General features: G+C 43.1%; 1 protein-coding gene across 6 annotated transcripts in view; it reads left to right on the forward strand.

Annotated features, from left to right (window-relative positions):
• HDAC7 (histone deacetylase 7) overlaps positions 1-15,935 on the forward strand; it is a 318,615-nt gene extending 302,680 nt beyond the window's left edge. For all 6 annotated transcript variants that reach the window (XM_075591688.1, XM_075591690.1, XM_075591689.1 and 3 more), the window contains 5 exons: positions 6,662-6,780; positions 6,980-7,113; positions 7,925-8,009; positions 10,306-10,456; positions 11,450-15,935. In XM_075591688.1, the coding sequence (XP_075447803.1) occupies positions 6,662-6,780; positions 6,980-7,113; positions 7,925-8,009; positions 10,306-10,456; positions 11,450-11,498 (538 nt within the window). In that variant the 3' untranslated portion in view covers positions 11,499-15,935. The remainder of the gene's footprint in view (positions 1-6,661; positions 6,781-6,979; positions 7,114-7,924; positions 8,010-10,305; positions 10,457-11,449) is intronic.
• Positions 15,936-23,966: the final 8,031 nt, after the last annotated feature.

The following is a 23,966-nucleotide window of genomic DNA, read 5'->3' on the forward strand; positions in this document are numbered from 1 at the left end:
GCGGGGGGTGTGACCAAACGGGTCGGGTGGGCAGGGCCATGACGAGGGGAGGGGGGGGGCGGCATGACTTGTGTGTCCGTGTGCTGGAGTGGAATATATAAAACATTGACATATCTCCACAGATTGATCGGGTGCTGTAAAGTCCCGTCCGCCGCCGCCCCCCCTCCCCCCTAGTTTGCCCTGAAGCCGGGCCCCGCCCAGCCAGGCCCTGCATGTAAATGTGTGAGGACAGGCAGTAAATACATGTGACCCGCTCCCCGCAGCCTCCCTGCTCCCTGAAGCCTCCCCTCCGCCTCCTCGCCTCATTGCCAGGGGTTCCTCCCCCCGTGCATCTGCTTACACTGCAGACTATGAGGAGAGAGTCTGTGGGAGGGAGCAGGGGGGGGCTCCCTTGGTGCTGCAGCTGCTTTCCCTCTCCTCCCCGCTCCCCGAAGCCTCCCCTCCTCCGCTCCTCATTGGCTCACAGCCACACTACGTGACGCGTCGCCTCTTGGGATTACAATTCTCTTGCATCCCCTGGCGGCTGACGCGTCACAGCGTGTAGTGAGCCGTGCAGCGAGGGGGGACTGGGACCTGCTCGGGGGGGCACCATCACATGGTGAGTAGCGCGCGCGCGCCGCCGGACACAGCAGGACCAAAGCCTTATGCATGATCATGGGGATATAACCATTTACAAATATATTCAATCTTCGTACAAGGAACGTTCGAGGCACGTTTTAATCCCAAGGGCAGAACGAATGTCACAAGGTCACATCCATCCTTTAAAATTAAGAGACAGGGAAGAGTTTTTTGTTTTTTTTAGTAATGGCAGTAAATGTGTAAGCCAAATAAGTTGAAGCATGGGAAGGATGTTGATCCAGGATAAAATCTGATTGCCATTACTGGAGTCAGGAAGGAATATTTTTCCCCTTATGAGACATAATTGGCAAATGTTTCACTATGATGTTTTGTTTCCCTTCCTCTATAACTAAATACATAACATAATAATAACAATATCATTATAAATATAGGATGAGACTCTCAGCCAATTAAAATTTGACAACGGTTGAACTCAATGGATGTGTATAGTTTTTACTAAAGAATTCAAGTTTAAAAGACTTGGGAGAGACCATTTCTTTCAGTCGGATTCCTTTTATTTGGTAAATCTGATGCTGTTTTTATTCAATGGTTTTGCTCCACAGATATAGAAGCCATCATGTAGGGCCGCACTTATAGTCCTGGCGACGTGACGCTGTGTCAAAACAAGTTCATGCAATCCGTCGTGTGCGCAACCGCGCCGGAGCGACACAGCGACCAAAATCGCTGAAGTCAATGAAAATGTATTTTTTTCGGCGACTGCCGCGTGACGTCAGAGGACACGTGAGCAGTTCAGCCAATGAGGGCGGCCCGCTCATGGCCACGTCCCCTGGCCGCCGTCTCGTCTCCTACGGTCACGTTGCCATAGCCAGGACTATAAGCGCGGCCCAAGATACAACAAAAGAAGGTCCTCCCAGTTCTTCTTTCCTTCCTTGAACTGTTCAGTATAATTTGGACTGGAAGTCGTCGTATTGTTGGATCCAGTTTCTGGCATTAGAAGTGGTCGTAATAAGGCTGCAGCACCCAGTACTCTGCCGAGACTCCTCACTAATCCCTCTTGAGTTAACTTTTTGGGGACAATCGAGAAGTATTTGAAGAAGCGCTCAATATGGAAGAACTACAGCTAAACGCCATTTATAATGCGGTCCTAAGGGGCCACAGAATGAGACCGGGATAGCGTAAAAATGTCACCGTGCGATACCGGCATCTCGATCTCTCTCCTCTTTGCAGCTGTTGGCTCTCTCAGCAAGTAAGTCCTCGCGCGGCAAATGGAGGTTTTCAAATCGGGAGCCACGCTCAGACCGCGTTATAAACAGATTCGCGTTGTAGGGGTTGATCTGTACCATGTTTGTGCAATCGCTTAAAGTAGAAGAAAAAAACGGCAAAACCTTTAGGAATTTGTGAATTACTTTTGCACAGTGTAGTGTACAGCAGACTCTCTGATTTACTGGGGTTTCTTATCAAAAGCTCCCAGCTGCAAAATGAGGGCAAAACCAGTGCAAAAAAAAACCTGCCCCCGAGTCATGAAATTAAAGTCCCAATGCTTTCAAAAGGTTGATAAATCTGGTTCTAGTTTTGCATCTTGGAGACTTTGATAAATAGACCTCATAATGTTATTAATGACATCACAGGGCTAAGATTACATCATACTGCCCCCTATCAACCTAATTTGATTTAAACATTTGATTTTACAACACACGAAATGCCAAATGATAACATTATATGTCCACTTTCTTGTAATAATTATAGTCCCGCTTGTCTCTGAGCCTGTGACCCAGCGATATGCAGAAAGTAACAGAAGATCCTAATATGTACATTTACATTTTTTTTTTTTTTTTTTTTTTTTGTAACCTATGCAGGGTAGTTGCCCCAGAGCAACTGCTGGGTAGGGGGACTCATGACCAGGCCCTCTTCATAGTAGGGGAGCTGCTCTGGACACTATTAAAGCCATGTCCTTCTTCTGAGCTTTGAACTCTGGGAAACCAAAGGAACTTACTAGCTCAACAAGTCTAGTTTCTGTTTTAACTGCTGTGTTGTCTGATGGACTTGTAATGCATACCTTGGCATGCAGCAAGACACTCAGAAGACAAGGGGTTAATCATTTTACCTCCAGGACGTGACCTATTACAGGTGGGTTTATGGTAGGTTTTAGAGACTTTCTAGTTCAGTGTTTTTCAACAGGCGTTCTTGGGCATCCCTAAAGGTTTGTCTGCAATTTTCAGGTAATTTAAAAATGGTACCAAATGCAGAATAATTTACAATGCATCTGATCTCAGAAACACTATTAGAGAGGGTTGGGGTCACTTCCAATGCATCTGATCTCAGACGCACTATTAGAGAGGGTTGGGGTTCCTTATAATGCATCTGATCTCAGACGCACTATTAGAGAGGGTTGGGGTTCCACAGAATTTCACAATATAATTACAGGGTCTCTTAACCAAAAAGATTGAAAACACTGTCTTAGTTACTAACGAGCCTTTTTCAAGTTAAAGGTCAATGTAATTACCTTGAGAGCCTCAGGGATCGCTTACTTTTCGATAACCCAATCCTCCACAGAGGGGGGAGGTTATCTTCGAGTAAACGGCACTTTGGGTACTGTATTGCCATGTTTCTTAAACTAATAAATTAAGTGATTTGTTTTGCAAAACCTGTGTTACAGTACACACTATCTCTAAAAGTCCTTCATGTATGGATTGAGCAGGTACAGCACAGACAATGGTGATGCAGGCCTACCCCTAACAAACGTTCTTTATTCACAGTGCAAATGTAATGCAAGTCTCCCTCGCTATATACTAATCAGAAAAACTATGTAAAACTGCTTTGGCAGGCTATGCATTTATTTAAAGAGCACATATTGTACAGCCCGGGCAGAGGCAGCACAAGCATTCCTGCCATTTTAAACATATACATTGGCCCAGTCTTAACATACAATGTTTCTAGCTGCATACTGCAGAAGCTGGAGACCATCATATGTTTATACAGTAAGATGTAAGCCATGGAATGCTTTCCCGGCCTTGCTACCGTCCATGCCATACAGCCTAATAGAACTCCGGTGAATGATATACACAGCCCATGTGCAACACAGATCTGCTCGACATTAGACTATCTGTTATGTGTTGCTTTGTGTGCTGTCAGATATAATGTAGTATATGAACTTGCATGATTGTGGGTATAGCATGGCGGTGAAGGGGTTAAGTGGAATTTCAGATGTTACTGCTGAAATGCCTTAATTTGCTTCCAGGTATGAGGCTGCCTCTTCCTGCCCACACGCCCCCTTCCCTCTTTTCTACATCTGGATCAGTTTTACTTGAAAGGGTTTCTATAAATAGGTTTTTCTGCACAAAGAAAGCCCGATTCTGCCCCAGGCTTTGTTCGGGATCCTTATTTCTTTGGTGCTTGTCTTTATGAAGCAGTGCGCTCTGGTGAGATCTCCAGGATAGGCGTTTACAGAGCCCGAATAAGTGGTGTGTTCACGGTCTTGTGTCAATGTCCCTGGGAAGAGCTGTTAGGTAGTGGGTGTAATGGTCGGGACGCTCACAGTTCCAGGAATCCTGCCACGATGCGTCATTTGGAAAAAGGTCAAAGTGAGGAATCGAAATGTCGATCCTTTTTAATAACGTCATTGTCCACTTATTGAAAAGTCTCCAAAAGTGGCCCCTTTTTCCCTTCTATCACTGGGCGAGCTATAGCAGAATGAAAACACTGCTTAGATGACATGTGAATGTAAGACAGGATGCAATTCTGTGAGTGAAAATTGCGTGGTTGTCGTTTGTGTTGTGACACGTTTGCTGTTTACCTGTATCCATAACTCTGCCTACGTACAAACGTAGACAATAAGCGCAGTTCTTGCCATTAATCGTAGCACTTGGATAATGCATCTTCAATGGGGGGATATGTACCAGTATTTCTAACTGGATAATTATAAGTTGTCATTTTTGGATTCTACATCCTATTGTAAGAGGGGCCAACTCCAGTCATCCAGGGCCACCAACAGGTCTGCTTTTAATGATATCCCTACTTCAGCACAGGTGGCTCAGTCAGATTGTTATCTGTGCTGAAGATGGGATATCCTTAATACCTGGCCTGTTGGTAGCCCTTGGGGGTTCTAGTTAGCCACCCCTGTCCTATTGCATCAGTATATGACGCTGCTTTGCCCCCATTCTGCTCTTTGTGGCATTGAACATGTTGGGCGTTATAGGAGGAGTACAAGTGAAAGATTGTCGGTGCACTGTTACAATGAGATGCATCACAATTTGCATCTAAAGTGGTACAAGTTTCTTCTGTGCGTGGTAAATCATTTAGCCAGGTTTATGTGGCACAAAGCTCTGTTTCTAGAGGTCTGCCTCATATGTACTGTAAGAAACCAGATGAACAAGCTTCTTGCATGTCTATGCCAATGGTGCAATTTTATTGAAATCAGCATTTTAGTTTGGTGTTTTGGAGATAAAAATGCCCCATCTTGTACTGCATCATATCCTCCTTTGGGTAAAATAATTGAAAAGGACGTTGACGCAATTGCTTGGGTTTGGAGGGATGTCAATAAGTTAATCAACACCCATATCCCAATGGGATATATCAAATATCCTGTTTCTATCCATAATTTATCCATGTTTTTTTGTGTCAATTTTTCCTGATGTGAGTTGGGACAACGTTCTGACTATAAGTTTATTTTAATGTACTGCTGAGAGAATATTTTTTTCCCCCCAATAAAACCAACTGCAAGGGCAGGAAAGTTAATGTTTGCTGCTCAATTAATTACAATAAATACTAGGTCCTTGTCTGAGTTCATAATTCAGCACTGTATTACTGTATGCAGGGATTATAATTTGCATTGTGCATTAAAAATACAGATTTAGAGACTGGGAGGAAGATTGTAGTAGGAATGCAAAAGTAAAGCGAAAATTGGAGCGCTAGTCATCCCATAATTGTGTCAGTATAACTGTGCTTTATAGGGCTTTCTTTAGTCATTTTGCATTAAATGCCAATTCTGTAGATCTGCTCCTCCTGACATTAATATTTGGTTACACATGCGACAGGGGCAGGGTCCCTGTAACTGCTGGTTACTGTCAGGCAGCAGCAGCAGGAGGTGCGAGGAACAGCCGGCCTGCTGCTGTTCTCAAAACTGACAGGTCCACTATCACTCCAAAAAATGTAAATACAAGGTTGAGAGCACAGAAACCTTCCTGGTATCTGGGCATTTTAAAGTGGTGGGAATATGCTTTTCAGTTATTAGGATGTAATTGTGTAGCATCACTCTTAAAATTGAGATTAATTGAAGCTAAATAAAAACAATAACAAAGTAAGGTTCCAGGGGGGAGAAAAAAAAACATATATATATATTTGTGTGTGTGTGTGTGTGTGTGTGTGTGTGTGTGTGTGTGTGTGTGTGTGTGTGTGTGTGTGTGTGTGTGTGTGTGTGTGTGTGTGTGTGTGTGTGTGTGTGTGTGTGTGTGTGTGTGTGTTTTGGTGGGTATGTGTTTTTATGGTGGGTAAAAAAAAGTGACAAAAACCCTCCATAGCAAAGCATATAGCAAATGGAAATATTCCTGTATGCTTATTTGCATGTCTTAGACAGGTCTGCAACCCCACCTTTCCCCATTATCAACCAGCACTGCCACTGCAGCAAGGGATTCTGGGAAATGACATGCAAATGGACACTGTCGCTTTTTGCTTCAAAACCACTTTAACATGGTTCCCTATAGGCTTAAGCTTGCTGCATGGTCACACCATGTTAAAATGGTTTTGAAGCAAAAGGTGACACTGTGTGCCCATTTGCATGTCATTTCCCAGAATCCCTTGCTGCAGTGGAAGTGCTGTGTGCTGGTTGATAATGGTGAAAGGCGGGGTTGCAGACCTGTCTAAGACATGCAAATGAGCATACAGGAATATTTCCATTTGTGGTGTGTGTATAATTATTTATTTTTTTAATTCCTGTGTTACATCCTCCTTTCAGGTATTTTCAATTCATATTTGGTCAGTGTTCACCAATGCCAAGTCAGCTTTGATTTTACTGATGTGACAGGAAGTCTTAGTGACCATTGTTAAAGCTCAGAACTTCATTGTAATCTCTGCTTCCCTTACACAGGACGGTGGTTATGCCAATCGCTCACGAGTTCTCACCGGATGTGGTCTTGGTTTCAGCTGGGTTTGATGCAGCCGAAGGACACCCAGCTCCTCTTGGAGGATACAAAGTGACAGCTAAATGTAAGCACATGAGGTATAGAGCCCGACATCTTTGAGAGGCCGGATAGCTCTGGGGGTGTTTTGGGGGATTAACAGCAGTTGAGAGCTGCGATGCAGAACCCCAGAATTCAGAGCGTTGGATTACTTAGGACACTCGGATGAGACTGGAAGAATGTCACCTTTGAGTCTCATGAGCCTCATTTTGTGCTTCTCCCCTTAGGCTTTGGTCACATGACACATCAGCTGATGCGATTGGCCGAAGGCCGCGTGGTGCTTGCTTTGGAGGGTGGTCATGACCTTACATCAATATGTGACGCATCAGAGGCCTGTGTATCTGCCTTGCTGGGGAATGAGGTATGGCCACTTACTAAAGATTTTTCCATGACATAAACTGGTGTTGAAGTAATATACTGACAAACAGCATCATTTCTTTAAGGTATATACATCAAAGCAGTTGTTTTTACCTTCATTTGTGTTTGTAAGTAGGTGGATGATCGGAAAGGGAACAAATTATCTGATGTAAAACTCTTACGAATGCTCAATGTTAACTTGTTTTAATGCTAAATGGCATGAATAGCAATGCAGGCCAAGGCCTGGCCTACAAAATATATTTTACAGCCTGTCACTGGGTACCGTGATGCTATTGAAGTGAACGCAATTTTTTTTGTCCATGGCTCAGAATGTCAATGTATCCACAATTATTAAGGAAGTTCTGCCATCATTGTCATTTCAAACAAAACACAATTTTACTATTGCTAAAACATGCTTTGCTTGTGAATTGAGAAAGTAACCTTACAGATGTTGATGCACCCGCTGGTGTTCGCCAACCGTTGCAATAGCAGGGGTGCTCAACTCCAGTCCTCATCCCCACACACAGGTCCGTCTTCAGGATGTCCCTGCTTCAGCACAGGTGGCTCAATCAGAAGCTCAGTCTTCGATTGAGCAACCTGTGCTGTAGCAGGGATATCATGAAAACCCGACCTGTTAGTGGCCCTTGAGGACTGGAGGTCAGAACCCCCCCCCCCCTCTGCTACACCATAAGACACCTTACAATGCTGTTCGACACCTTTTGGCACTTTTTTAGTTGTGTTATCTGAGCTCTTTCTCAGCCTCGGTTCGTCTTCACGACCCCACACCCCTGTGACAATGTCTTCCCATTTTCCAGCTGAGTCCCCTCACTGAAGAGATTTTATGGCAGCGACCCAACCAGAACGCCATACGATCTTTGGAAACGGTCATCGAAGTCCAGAGTGAGTCTCTCTAACACCACCGTTTTGTTTGTTTTTTTTCTGAAGGTAGTGGGGGGCGGGTTTTTGAAAGAGGAAACCCCTCTTTCGACTAAAGCGGCCCTGCCACGCATTGCAAAGGAATATAATGCGTGGCAGACCCCTCCAGCAGGGAGGCACCACAAGGCCTTTACTACTGCAGTGCAAATCTGGAAGTCATAACTTCAAGGAGCTTGTCACAAGGCTCCCTGTATGTATGATAAATCAGTCGCAAATGTGGCGGAGATTGGAATTCAATTAATACCAGAATGTAATGAGAACTCGGCGGCGATAGAATTGGCTCTAAAGTGTGTCTTGAGTAGCCAAGTTGGCCAGGGTCCCTTAAAGCTTTCAGTCGGGTCCTAGAAGTATTCAAACCTCGCCACTCCTCACATTTTGCTGTGCAAGTTTCTGGAGCCAAGGAAGATCTGGATGTTATGGTTGCTTTTTATATAGTTTTAGTATATGTGTTGCGATTGGTACAGAGATGTGACCAGACTTAGCCATTTCATTGCACTGTGCTGGGGCTGTGAGCCCTAACCCCGTGTAGAATAAGGAATCCTTTAAGGCAATAGTTTCAAGCAGATCGGGGTTCCATTCAAACGACAGGTGAAAATGTGCGTGTTCAGGTGTGCTGCAGGGAGAGCTGTGCAGTAGCACACAGGTGTGCTGCAGGAAGAGCTGTGCAGTAGCACGCAGGTGTGCTGCAGGGAGAGCTGTGCAGTAGCACGCAGGTGTGCTGCAGGGAGAGCTGTGCAGTAGCACGCAGGTGTGCTGCAGGGAGAGCTGTGCAGTAGCACGCAGGTGTGCTGCAGGGAGAGCTGTGCAGTAGCACGCAGGTGTGCTGCAGGGAGAGCTGTGCAGTAGCACGCAGGTGTGCTGCAGGGAGAGCTGTGCAGTAGCACGCAGGTGTGCTGCAGGGAGAGCTGTGCAGTAGCACGCAGGTGTGCTGCAGGAAGAGCTGTGCAGTAGCACGCAGGTGTGCTGCAGGGAGAGCTGTGCAGTAGCACACAGGTGTGCTGCAGGGAGAGCTGTGCAGTAGCACACAGGTGTGCTGCAGGGAGAGCTGTGCAGTAGCACGCAGGTGTGCTGCAGGGAGAGCTGTGCAGTAGCACACAGGTGTGCTGCAGGGAGAGCTGTGCAGTAGCACGCAGGTGTGCTGCAGGAAGAGCTGTGCAGTAGCACGCAGGTGTGCTGCAGGGAGAGCTGTGCAGTAGCACGCAGGTGTGCTGCAGGGAGAGCTGTGCAGTAGCACGCAGGTGTGCTGCAGGGAGAGCTGTGCAGTAGCACGCAGGTGTGCTGCAGGGAGAGCTGTGCAGTAGCACGCAGGTGTGCTGCAGGGAGAGCTGTGCAGTAGCACGCAGGTGTGCTGCAGGGAGAGCTGTGCAGTAGCACGCAGGTGTGCTGCAGGGAGAGCTGTGCAGTAGCACGCAGGTGTGCTGCAGGAAGAGCTGTGCAGTAGCACGCAGGTGTGCTGCAGGGAGAGCTGTGCAGTAGCACACAGGTGTGCTGCAGGGAGAGCTGTGCAGTAGCACACAGGTGTGCTGCAGGGAGAGCTGTGCAGTAGCACGCAGGTGAACAGACACAACTTGTGTGAACCTTTTGGCTTTGGGAACTGCATGAAGTGCTGTGGCAAGAAGAATGGAGACTGTTTCTCTCATCTTTAACAACCTTATGTATAACATCTGGCGTACAGCAACAGTTCAGCTAATACCAGATAAACTCTGCTCAAGTCTTGCAAAGCCTTAGGGACAATACAGCCATGTGTGACATCACCAAAGCTTCTAAAAACGCAAGGCTGTCAGTGCTGCGAGTCTCGGGGTCAAGGGGTTACTATTCTAAATAGCAAACTTTAGGACTATTTTGAAATACCACATAGCATGATATGGAGTTACTGTCCCTCTCTTTTAGGCCATCTAAATTCCTAAACAATTCTCTAAATAACAATTATACCACATATTGTACGTTTACTGATTTTGTTAGTACAGCTGCCAATGACTGACCCCAACAGCAAAAACGATATCAAGTACAGTTTAGTTAATAGTCCAGCACCAGTGTGCATTGCCGCATGTCATTTTAAATATTAGTGTGCTGCATTTGGTGCATATGTTATACTTTAAACGCAGTTTAATGTATGAATGACTCCCCCTTAGGGTTCACACCGCGGTCTTGTCTCTAAGAAAACACATCCTCTATTCTCAACCTTTCTGCATCATCAAAGTAATGGTCCATGACTTTGAACCACTTCAGAGCTATGTATTGACAGGGTTCCTTGTTACAGGTAAATACTGGACATCTGTCAAGCGTTTTGCCTCCAAGGTTGGATACTCACTTCTGGAAGCCCAGAAGCATGATAGGGAAGAGGTGGACACAGTGACTGCATTGGCATCTCTGTCAGTGGGGATGGGCCCCATGGCGACAGCTGGGATCAGGTAACTAAACTATTGTCACATTGCTGCGTATTTCTGCACTGAACTTAGGCAACTCCTTGTAAGGAGTGTTCTGAAGGAATGCTGGGCTTCCATACCTAGTTATTTTATTCATAATCTGTTTTCCCCCAGAAATTGTTTACTTTATGATATATATTTTTTTTATCACCACACTGCATGAGTTTCACTCGAAGGCCGTGCTTATAATGGCGACGCAGGAACAAACATAAAAAGATCAATGAAGCCGCGCAAACGCAACATCCTGGCGCCATTTTTTGATACATTTCCAAAATTGTCTTCCCTGCGCGACGGCCGCGTTACGTGTGCGGTTCAGCCAATGGGGACTCGCCCCGGCTATTAGAGCATCGATGGTAGAGGAAGAATTTGAACGTACAATTTCATTATCGGAAGTACTGTGTTCTAACCATCCTAATGCATTGATAGAACTTCAGTTTTCCCCAATGTTTTAAAAAAGGTAGATTGGATGAAAGATGAATGTACTTTGTAAAAGTCCATTGCCCCCATACGTCTCCAATAAATCGTGACCGCTACTGCTGCTTTGCTTGTATGCATCACTATTCTCCAACCACAGAATATGCAATTTGCTTATTAGTATTAAGTGTAAAAGGAGGTGACATTCTTAGCCACACCCGTCTGTATTATTATATTTATTTATTTTTTACTCTACGCCTAGTTAACACATAGGGATATAGAGAGAGAGGTATATTGGAGTAAAATGCTAATGTACTGTTTTAGGCTTTTTCCTTCTTGACAAAGTATAGTGGGGTTAGAGTAGTAGAGATGAGTATTCACAACATGGTGAGTCACTATATTATTGGCCCACAATTCAAACGAATACCCACTCCTGAATAACCAAATAATACCACTTTTTTTTATGCAGTGTTCAAGAATTAATTTGTGCATTGGTAGAGCAGTAGTTGAACAAAGATGTTTTAACAAGGTACAGGATTAACCACCAATTCTAATCCTCTGCAGCCGACCTCCTGAAGAGTCAATGGAGGAAGAGGAGCCCATGAGTTTATGACCTGTGGCAGTTGTTGTATCTCAAGTTTGATGGATTCCTTGGAGCCTGCCATAGTGGTCCAGTCTGCTTTATTTTATCCTCACAATCAGGACACTGTCTCAAAGCTGTGAGCCATTATTAAAGATCACATCGATGATCATCGTGCTTCTATGAGTTGAACCAAGTTGGACTTTTGCCTAAAATTTTACTCCCATGTCTTGACTGAAGTATGCGAGGTTACTACCAAACCCAAGTCTGTTTTGTTTTCTAATGATGATGCTGAAAAAGACCAAAGATATTGGTATGCTTGACCAAAAGAGCTCTCAAGTGAGTTAATGGAAGGGGAATACATAGGAAAACCAAAATAAGCCAACCAGGCATATCAGACGTTCAATGCACGAGTTACACAAGACACTTCAGCTATCAAGTCTTACTAAGAACTAAAAAGAAGAATAGATTGCTTCTCTGTAAAAGTCTCTCCTACCTGCCTCAACATTATTTACCCAATGACCAAAAGCCATTATACTTCATCTTTCAGAGACACTCCACTGTTGACCCTAGTCAGTTGACTTATTTTGTGATGATGCGCAATAAAAATACAACCTCAGGATAGTCTGAATTTCCCTGAGCTCTTTGAATAAACGGTGATCATGCTAAATGCCAAACAGTTTCGGCCTATTTCGGCACCCAACCACATTCTATGTAATAAACTCCCTGATGAATGTCAGTAGACATATATGTAACTTGTTATCTTCAAAGCCATCTCAGATGGAAACCTTGCAGTTTGGAGACCACTCTGGATATTTTTATGGGCAAAGATTTTTGAAGACTCTTCCTGACTATCATTCACTGGAGATTCAGGATCTCTGAGCTAGACAATAAATCCGTTGGGACTGTAAGTGACTGGCACACCTGTAAATTGGAATATGCCTTGTTTTCTAGATATTCCTCATGACCACTAACCCCACACAGAATGAATTTTGCTTTATTCATTTGCACTAGATGGGGAACCACCTCACATACACAACAAACAGGATGAGAACATTTTAAACCAGTTGTCAACTTTTAGGGGTCTGCGTAAAAGAAAGCGATGGACCGAATTGCTGTAAAATTGATGCAATATTTTGTGAAACTGCGTATCTAAGTGTTGAACTACCAAAGTAGTTTCACTTTACCCTGTGCGTGGGAGCTTGCAATTGGGATGGTTGATTCTGGAATGTGTTAGGAAGGGGGTATATAATGCACATCTTATGAGATGTAACATATTCTGCGTGCGTCCGTCATTTATTTTCTATTACATTTGCAGCCGCAATATTTGCCAGGTTCCATTTGGCATAACTCCTGATCTGCATGAAAAGTACTATCATTGTTTAATAAGGTTCTAATATTTGTTAGAGATGCAACGTGAGAGAGAGAGAGAGCGCTTTTCATCTAAATGCACTTTTCTGGACCTATATTTAAAGCCCCCTGTGGTTTATATGCCAATCTCTTAACACCTCCATTGTTGCATTCGCCCAACGTTTGTGGCACGTGACCAGGACTGCTCGAGTCCATCCCACGAAGTTGAAAATATACCGGCTATCTACTGCATATTTTGGTTTTCTAGCATTGCACAAACCCTTTCCTCCTGATGGGTCTTAACAGTGAGAGCTGTATAATTCAGTTGTGTTTAACCACTACACAAGGACGCTAATCCCCACGTTTGTACCTCTGACAAAGGACAGTTTAATGTAGTCTCTCTCTTTTTAAGCATCACGTAGCAAAAGCACAGCACAAAAGCGGGACCAAAGCCACTTGAACAAATGCTGCAGAAAGACACAAATCAATTACATGTCGGAGACCTCTCACATTACAGATATATTTTAGGTGGACTTGCTGTACAAAGGGCTATTGCCACTCGCACACGCCTCTCGACACTGGTAGTCGAGTAGCTTCAGTCGATATACAAGTCCTGCTAAGAATCAGTAGCATCACAGAAATAAGGAGGTAGATTTACACTGCTGCTGCTTTGTGCTGTTTCTGTTTCATCAGCTGCCAGATTCCACGCTGACTGCATTAACAATAGCTGTCAATCCCAGAGCTCCAAAGATCTTTGAAGTGGTTGCAGTGCGAGAGAGGGAAAAAAAATCCGTACCTCCTTCACTTTCTCCCCACCATGCTTTCGTGCCCTTGTCAGGTGTGATGACTTGCGAAGCGTGAGGGGCTGAGTTGTAAATCAAAGCAAAACAGCTGCCTAAATCCTCAGCTCGCAGCGTCTTGCAGATCAAAAAGCAGCTTTTCTCTGCTGGGACCAGGACCACTTTTCCCTCCCTCTTTCCTTTCTCTTTGCACATTCACAGCCACAAATTTTATCAGCTCTATAACTCATCAACGCGTCAAATAAAAAACAAGACATTGCATTTTACCTTTAGAAATGATAGGGCCAAAGGAAGAAAAGAAAAAATGTGTTATATCTTTCATATTTGCCAACATCTGGTCTAGATAAAAAAAAAAAAAAAATCACATTTAATCTTTAACCCACTGGGAATTTCTGCCACACAAAAAGCGTTTTTAGCCTTTCACTGCAGGAGCGGCCTAGGGTGCAGTAGCACAAGAATTAGCGCCAAAAATGATCTCCGCAGCAAAGGGGTTAAACATTATTGTGTAGGGCACATTTCCTTGTTTGAAATAATTCACATTGTCTGTATAATCTATATGTGTGACATTGTAACATTCCAATTACGTTGTATTTTTGGGGGGGGAGAAATGAGGGGTAAATTTAAAAACTCCAATCAAAATAGTAGTTTTAGGATATTGCTTATCCATTAAAATGGCAAAGAATGTGTGAAACCGGCTGATTGTTTTGCAAAGTGGTCATGGAGAAGAGAACTAGAGTCAGAAACGTTCTGGTCTGTGTATCAAAGAAGCTCTGTTAGTGTCCTGCAGGATGTGAAAAACCATTCAGACCCATATTTACTATAAGCTGTCTGTGCCATAATACGCCTTATGGCAAATAACAATTTTGTAAATCTAACCCTCAATCCCTTATCTACATTCAGTGTTCGAGTTTGATGCATTGCATTGTAATTCTGTAAGTTTATATTTATCTTTGGTTACATATAAAGAGCACAACATTGATGGCAAGAAATACAGAAAATGATTCATGGCACTCGCATGTGTTTCTACTTCTATTGTTTCATGGAATCACTCCCCATACCACTTGCTAGTGCAAGCTGGGTCAAATTGATTTGATAGTACTTTGATGACATACTGTATATATTCCAAATTATTCTTTTCATCCTTGCTAGGAAACCGCAATCCCATGTAGCAAGTAAAGAATTATGTATCTTGTAATAAATGATCACTATAATAGGCTTATTTTAAGTTTAGGTAATGATGATCAAAACATTCCAAAGCATTTGGCTACAATGGAAAGTGTAAAAATCTATTTTAAAATACTCACACTTGTCTGATTTGTTTCAAAAGGTGCCAGTCACCTGCATTTAACACATTGACATTGCTATTACTTTAGCTGGGTCCTACGTTGGACTCCCCCCTCTAATTCATGGTTAGTCTCTAGGCACTTGGTACATAAAGCTATTTGGAAGCTGTATATCCTATCCCCTCTTTGCTTACAAAGCTGCACAATATAGTGTCTGCTACTCTCCTAGAAGCCACTGGATGTCGCTATTTCCCAGTAGACCTTAAAGAGCAGGGTCGTGTTTAAGGGGACTGGTTCTGGTTCGCCTATGTCAGCTTGGCTCAAGAAGAATGAAACCCCTCTGCGCAGGAATGACTTGTGGAATAGTAATGTAGCATTGATATTCACCACTAGATAGTTAAAGCAGGCTTAGGAAGAGTGCGAGTTAGGAGCCTCACAAGTCCAGTTGCCTGTGACGTCTTAAACTGTTATAACCACCCTAGCAGATCTACTGGGAAGAAAATGAGCTCTATTTGAGAGAAGAGGTTAAATAATACAGTGCCTACAGATCGTTACATTCTTAAAATTGCATATACTCTGTGCCAGGATGTGCATTTGGACAGCAATAAGCGCCTTTTGAGATTTCAACTGTGGCTATAACATGTGAAATGGAACTTCAGAACTTGATTATCACCACCAATCATTTTAGTTGCACACCAAAGTTAGAAAAAGACAAAGGTGATGGGTGCTTCTGTATATTTAGATATCTTTCTGGCTACATCTGCGTAATGTGTTCCAAGGGCTTCCACTTTTGGTATTGTAAACAATAGCAATGCTTCCTTCTTGAGGGGATATTGTCTTCTGTGCGGAAAAGCATTTTAATGAAGGTATCCTGTTCGTACCACTTTTTTATGTTGTTAATATAGATAGCTTGGGATCGGACCTCCAATTTTGTCTAGAAGAAAAGTATAAATATATATATCTTTATATATATTTTTTTTCTTTTGTAAAAAAAAATGTGGAAATTCAACAATAAATGTATTTTTTTTTTCTTGAAATGTACTTATATTTTTTGTGTATCTGTTAACAACATTGGTATAGGGTATGCATGTATACTGAATTTCCTGTTTGTACAGTAGTACCAATAATATAGATTGAATTGATTTTGTTTTATCCAACAATCCTCTGCAACATAGAACAGAACTGCGCCTTAAAGGTTTATCTTGAACAACTTATTTTGTCTGGTATAAACACTATAAAATGTATGAGCTGTGAGAAATAGTTTTATCTTCTACACATCTGCTCTGAGATATAGGGATTTATTCATTAAACTGCAAGCTTTGCCATGCAACAATCACCAAAAGCAGAAGGCAATTTGAGATTTAAAAAAATTGGCGTTTTTAATTTTATTCGTTAAGGATCAGCTATGCAGAAATATTGGTAAAAAAAATAATAATAATATAAATATATATATATATATATATATATATATTATCATTCGCATTCATTGTGTTCTGTTTCATACAATCTTTTTAACATCCCCCAGGTGTGCATGACTGTGGATGAGCGAGGCCTCTGACTAAGATTTTCAGTGTGAAATGCAATATTGCAGCATATTGAATACTTGCTTAATATGGATTGATGTTTTTGTGCATAAATGAGTTTTCACGTAGAAACGCCACAATCGTAGTTGAATGAATAGGCCTCAGTCATAGATGTATTTTCAACATTACATGTAAGAATATCAGAAGGATTGTGGAGGATATACAGTATCCGTTTATCACAGGTCAGATATTCTTACTTCTGGTATGAACACATTACGAACGGGTCGTACCTAGCATTGAGTTTTCTTTTTTTGTGTTCCCTCGGCATTAGTGCGGGAGTGATGCTCTGCAGTCTGCAGATTAAATTAGGTTGGTCAATGATGGGGTTGTGGATATCGGAAGAATTTGAGGAAAAGCCATGTCTGTCAGGTAACATATAGCCTCTGAAAGTAGTACAGGCTCATTGCTGCACACAGTCATGGAAAGTATTCAGCTAAATGTACAGAAAGGTGTAAGTGTGCATAAAGTGTACAGGTCAGAAATCTTCTTTGCCACTCTTGATGCATTATTACCCTCCTGTTCATTAAACACGTAAGTCCTGCGAGAGCAAGCAACACTGAAGGAGATAATGAGGTACTTAAATCTAGTTAGAATTCTATACTACAAATAAGTGACACTCTGTATGGTTGTAAGGCCAAAATCCTTCTACCTTATTGGGGTGGTATTTTGGCCAGGGAATCCAGCTTGGTCCCCAAAGCATTGATCAGAAACATTTATTTGCTAGATTTGTTTTAAATAAAAGTTGGCAGTTGTCCCAAAACATGTCCATCACAAACATGGCGTTCATTCACTGTCACTCATTCATCATTTAGTGGCAGACTAAGAACCACAGAACAGTGAAAAGGAAAGAAAAAAAGCATGGGTCCTGCCAGATCTCAGATTTGAGGTTTCCTGACCAAACTTACATTTGAACCATTGTCACAGAGGGGCCACAGTGCATTTCCTGCCATTGTGGCCGTGAAAGGGTTCATGGAAAGGTGCTGACCACCACTGAAATCTGCATTCTCCATCATGCTTTGCAACAGCATTCCGTAATCTGTTCAAAATGCAGTTCTGAAACTGGCAGAATATTTGCAAATGTCCCACGATTCTTCTTCGTCATCGAAAAAAATGGTCATCTACTGGCTAACAACGATCTCAACTGAAGTGAGCAGATCTCACCTGACCTCCCTGATATGCTGCACTAGCTGCCATTTCCTGGTCTTCATCAGGTTTGTCAAACCTACATGGCAGCATTCCAAACATGCAGTGATGGGGAACATTCATTAAAGAGGCCATGGACAAAGCACACTGTTTGGAACTTTATTACACCATGTAACCGAACAATTCAGTATTATCCTTTATTAGCATGTGTGGCACATTTCATATCGGTAAATGTAATGCCAATTTCTTACTTCCCGTCAACGCCAACTCCGCTTTTAACAATTTAATGACATTAACAAAGGGGAGAAACTTAACACAAAAAAGGAGCGGCATTGATTCATCTAATTGTCATACAGTATGTGTACCATGTTACCCCTCCAGTAACTTATCCTACTACTCCTTCTGTACATCCATGATGCTAAAGCAGCCAAGATTATTGCAGAACATTGGTATATTGACGCAGTGGGGTTTATTCATTATAATGCAGGTTCGACAATGATGCACGTTAATGAATAACTCCCAATATATTAATAAGTAACCTCAAATATGTTAATGAATATCACCAAATATGTTACATAGTTAATAATATACATGAGGTTGAAAAAAAGCCATATGCCCATCAAGTTCAACTTGTGTTAAATTTAGATGACATACGTATCCTATATTTGTATTTACAGTATATTGATTTAGAGGAAGGCAAGCAAAAAACCCCCAGTAAAACCATATCGAATGATGTCGCATAAGGGGAAAAAATAAATGTCTCTGATTCCAATAACAATCAGATGTCTCCCTGGATCAACATCCTTCCCATGTTTACATATTTGGTATATCACTGTATACCTTTCCTTTCTAAAAAGATGGCCAACTTTTTTTTTTTTTTTTTAAAGTTCTCTATTGTATTTACCATCAGCCTCATGAGTAATGAATTCCACATTTTAACTGCCCTTACTGTAAAGAACCTTTTTCCTTTGCTGGTGAAACCTCCTTTCCTCCAACCTTAATGTATGACCCCGATGCCTTTGGGATGAATATTTATTTTGAAAGCTCGACTATATTTGTATATAGTTATCACATCCCCTCGTAGACGCCTCTTTTCTTATGCAAACAAATGTAATTTAGTAAGCCTCTCATAAGTCAGATTTTCCATGCCCTTTATTAATTTGGTGGCCTTTCTTTGCACTTTTGCTAGTTCCATAATGTCATTTTTATGAAGTGGTATCCCAAACTACTCCATATTCAAGGTCTGGCCTTATAAATGCTTTATATAATGTCATAATTTATGTTTATGTCCCTTCCATCCATAACCTGCTTAATGCAAGATAAGGTCTTATTTGTTTTTGCAGCTACTGCCTGACATCGGGCACTGTTGCAAAGCCTGCTGTCTAAAAGCACTCCTAAATCCTTCTCCATCAAGGACTGGCTGACTTGAATCCTCTGCTGTGTGTATTATATAGTATATGCAAGTGATCCAATGCTAGGTAAAATCCATCTCTAAATCCTCTGCTGTGTGTATTATATAGTATATGCAAGTGATCCAATGCTAGGTAAAATCCATCTCTAAATCCTCTGCTGTGTGTATTATATAGTATATGCAAGTGATCCAATGCTAGGTAAAATCCATATTTGAATGCTGTTTTCTGTCTACCCCTAATCAAATTAAGTGTTGCCACCTAGGCAGGGAACACCCTGTGTAGAAAACCATTTGTTTGAATGTGCCTCAGATGTGCTAATTAAGCAGACAGAACAACATTGTCAGGTGACTTTTTAGGCCTATATAAACCCAGTCAGAACAGCTAGTCTGCTTGCAGCCCATATCCAAGTGGCCCATTATAAGTGGCATGACTATTGAACAACTGAAGTTTAAAAGGAAGGTCAAAAGAAGTGAGGAAGAAGTGGACACCCCATCTGGCCCTGATTCCTGCATTTGAACTACGCTGGAAAGGAGGATATCATCAATACCAGACTGCATCATTACTGCTGTGATGCTGCCTTTACCATTTATATTTGCTGTGACTTCACTTCTTCTCAAATTATGCACTTCTTTTTACCAGCCTCAGTATGTCCCAAACTCTATTCATATATCTCCATCTCTCCTTTCTTCACCACTTCTCAGTTCACATGAACTCCTTTCTTACCTGCGTCCTCTGACACCACACAGCTATATCCCCTGCACTAAAAAACACCCCTACAAATCATCCTCACACATCCTCTTTCTATCCATGCTTCTCCTCCTTGCTTCTGGGGATATCTCTCCCAATCCTGGTCCCTGTCTTATTCCTACATGCGCTCGTCCTCGCCTGCCAACTGCAACCTCTACTCCTTCTGGTGTCAACCCCTCCAACCTCATACCCATCCCCTGCCACCCTCCCTCCTCTCTCCCTTTCTCCTGTGCCCTTTGGAACGCACGCTCTCTTTCTAACAAGTTCCTCTCTGTACATGACTTCTTTCTCTCTCACTCCCTGCTTCTCTTTGCTATAACTGAGACCTGGCTCACTCAGTCTGACTCTGCTCTGGAAGCTGCCCTCTCCTATGGTGGCCTTTCCTTCTCCCACACTCCGCGCCCTGATGGCAGGGGTGGAGGTGTGGGGCTCCTGCTCTCCTCTCTCTGCCGTTACCGAACTCTTCCTATTCCCCCCTCTCTTGCCTTTCCCTCCTTTGAGGTTCACACTGTCCAGATCTTCTCTCCTCTCCCTGTCCATGTGGCAGTCATCTATCGCCCACCTACCTCTACTCATCCCCCTTCTGCCTTTCTCTCTCACTTTGAATCCTGGCTCTCTTTCTTTCTCTCCTCAGACTCCCCTGTTCTTCTCCTTGGGGACTTCAATTGCCATATTGATGACCCCTCTCTCTCTTGGGCTTCCCGCTTTCTTTCTCTTACCTCTTCTTTTGGCCTTCAACAGTGGACTGCAGCCAGCACCCACAAGGATGGCCACTACTTAGACCTGGTTTTCACTAAAAACTTCTCTCTCTCTCCGATTTCTCCATTTCCCATTTTCCTCTCTCTGACATCATCTCATCTCATTCTCTCTATCTCGCTTCTCCCCTTCTCCACCTCCATCTACCCCCCGGTTCTGCAGAAACCTGCGCTCTATTCACTTACCTGACTTTGAGTCCACTTTACACTCCTCCCTCTCCTCTCTCAGCTCTGCTACAGACCCTGACAACCTGGTCAGAAAGTACAACTCTGTCTTGTCCTCGTCTCTTGATCTACATGCCCCGCTTTCTCTCTGCCGCCCTCGACCTTCTAACCCTAGACCCTGGCTAAATTCCCACACGCGCATGCTGCGTTCCTGCACTCATTCCTCCAAACGCCTCTGGAGGAAGTCTCACACTCTCGTAGACTTCCTTCACTACAAATTTATGCTATTCTGTTTCAACTCTGCCCTCTCGCAAGCTAAACAAGCCTACTTTTCTGCACTAATCAACATGCACAAGTCTAACCCACGCCGACTGTTCTCTGTCTTTGATACTCTACTCAGACCACCCTCAGCTGCCTCTCCTTCCTCCATCTCCGCTCAGGACTTTGCTGACTATTTTAAGGAAAAGGTGGAATCCATACGGCAGAACATCCCCTCTGTTTCTTCCCCCCATCCTACACCTCTTCCTAACTCTCCTCCTGCCTTCCTTGACTCTTTTTCCACTGTCTCAGAGGAGTATGTGTTGCTGTTGATCTCCTCTTCTCCCTCTACCACTTGCCCTCTTGACCCCATTCCCTCCCATCTCCTAAAACCTCTAGCTCCTACTATAATCCCTACGCTTACACACATTTTTAACTCCTCCCTCTGCTCTGGAACCTTTCCATCCTCCTTCAAACATGCAACAGTCATACCATTACTCAAAAACAGCAAGCTTGACCCTACCTGTCTTTCTAACTATCGACCTGTCTCCCTCCTGCCTTTTGCCTCTAAACTACTTGAACGTCTTGTATTCTCTCGCTTGCTCCATTTTCTCAACACCTATTCTTTCCTAGACCCTCTACAATCTGGCTTCCGCACTGCTCACTCCACCGAAACAGCCCTCACTAAAATAACTGACGACCTCCATGCTGCCAAAGACAGAGGTCATTACACTCTGCTCATATTACTCGACCTCTCTGCAGCATTTGACACCGTGGACCACCCTCTTCTCCTCCACATTCTCCATACTCTAGGTATTCGGAACAAAGCTCTATCCTGGATCTCATCCTACCTCTCCCATCGTACTTTTAGTGTCTCTTCTGCTAACACCTCCTCCTCCTCTATTGATCTCTCTGTGGGGGTACCCCAGGGCTCTGTCCTGGGACCTCTTCTCTTTTCTCTGTACACACTCTCTCTAGGTGACCTAATAACATCTTTTGGGTTTAATTATCACCTCTATGCCGACGACACACAAATATACTTTTCAACACCTGACCTTACACCTGCTGTACAAACCAAAGTTTCTGAATGTCGCTCTGCTATATCATCCTGGATGGCCCTCCGACGCCTTAAACTCAACATGGCTAAAACAGAGCTCCTCATACTTCCTCCCAAACCTGGCCCTACTACCTCCTTCCACATTACTGTTGGAACTACAATCATTCACCCAGTAGCCCAAGCACGCTGCCTAGGGGTCACATTCGACTCCTCTCTCACATTCGCCCCTCACATTCAAAACATTTCTAAAACTTGTCGCTTTTTCCTCCGCAATATAACTAAGATACGCCCTTTCCTCTGTTGTTCGACTGCTAAAACTCTGACTCAGGCCCTCATTCTCTCCCGTCTTGATTACTGTAACCTCCTGCTGTCCGGCCTTCCTGCCTCTCACCTGTCTCCCCTACAATCTATCCTAAATGCTGCTGCCAGAATCACTCTACTCTTTCCTAGATCTGTCTCAGCATCTCCCCTCATGAAATCCCTCTCCTGGCTTCCGATCAAATCCCGCATCTCACACTCCATTCTGCTCCTCACTTTTAAAGCTTTACATTCTTCTGCCCCTCCTTACATCTCATCCCTAATTTCTCGGTATGCACCATCCAGACTCTTGCGTTCTTCTCAAGGATGTCTTCTTTCTACCCCCTTTGTATCTAAAGCCCTCTCCCGCCTTAAACCTTTTTCACTGACTGCCCCACACCTCTGGAATGCCCTTCTCCTCAGTACCCGACTAGCACCCTCTCTATCCACCTTTAAGACCCACCTTAAGACACACTTGCTTAAACAAGCATATGAATAGCACTGTGAACATTCTGAACACATGATACATAAAGCTTGGCCCCCTGCAGACGCACTTACCAGAACTCCCTCCTACTGTCTCTGTACGTTCTCCATACCTACCAATTAGACTGTAAGCTCCTCGGGGCAGGGACTCCTCTTCCGAAATGTTACTTTTATGTCTAAAGCACTTATTCCCATGATCTGTTATTTATATTATCTGTTATTTATTTGATTACCACATGTATTACTACTGTGAAGCGCTATGTACACTAATGGCGCTATATAAATAAAGACATACAATACAATACAATACAATACTTTTGCCCCATTTAATTTGTAAGTCACCAATTATTTTTGTTTCTCAAATACATAACCTTACATTTATCTGTATTAAACCTCATCTGCCATTTACCTGCCCAAGTTTCCAGTCTATGCAAGTCCTTCTGGAGAGAATTGACACCACGCTCAGATTTTATTACCTTACACAATTTAGTATCAGCAGCAAAGATGGAGACTTTGCTCTCTATGCCAACCTCAAGGTCATTAATAAACAAGTTAAAAAGTTGGGGTCCCAGTACCGATCGCTGAGGTACTCCACACACAACCCTAGCCCAACCTGAAAAAGTTCAATTTATGACAACCCTCTGTTGTCTGTCCTTCAACCAGTTTTCAATCTAGGTGCAAATTATTTTACTGAGACCAATTTGCTTTATTTTGTACACCAACCTCTTGTGTGGAACCGTATCAAACGCCTTTGCAAAATCTAAGTAGACCACATCTACTGCATTACCCTGGTCTAAATTCCTACTTACCTCCTCAAAGACACTAATAACAAAGACACTAATAAGGTAAGTTTGACATGACCTATCCTTCAAAAATCCATGCTGACTATTACTAATAATTTTGTTATCCATTTGGTATTCCTGAATATTATCCCATATTAAACCTTCAAGTAGCTTCCCCACTATTGATGTCAGGTTTGTGATCTTGCTCCCGTTTTAAATATATACACCACATCTGTTTTGCGCCAATCTTATGGTACTGAGCCTGTGGAAATGGAGTCCTTGAATATTAAATGTCATGGTTTGGCTATTACTGAATTTAGCTCCTTAAAGGAACAATCCAAGCGGGCAATTAAAAAAAAATGTATCTATGAAAGCAGGGGATCATA

Source organism: Ascaphus truei, chromosome 3 (assembly GCF_040206685.1).
Source record: "Ascaphus truei isolate aAscTru1 chromosome 3, aAscTru1.hap1, whole genome shotgun sequence".
Lineage (NCBI taxonomy): Eukaryota > Metazoa > Chordata > Amphibia > Anura > Ascaphidae > Ascaphus > Ascaphus truei.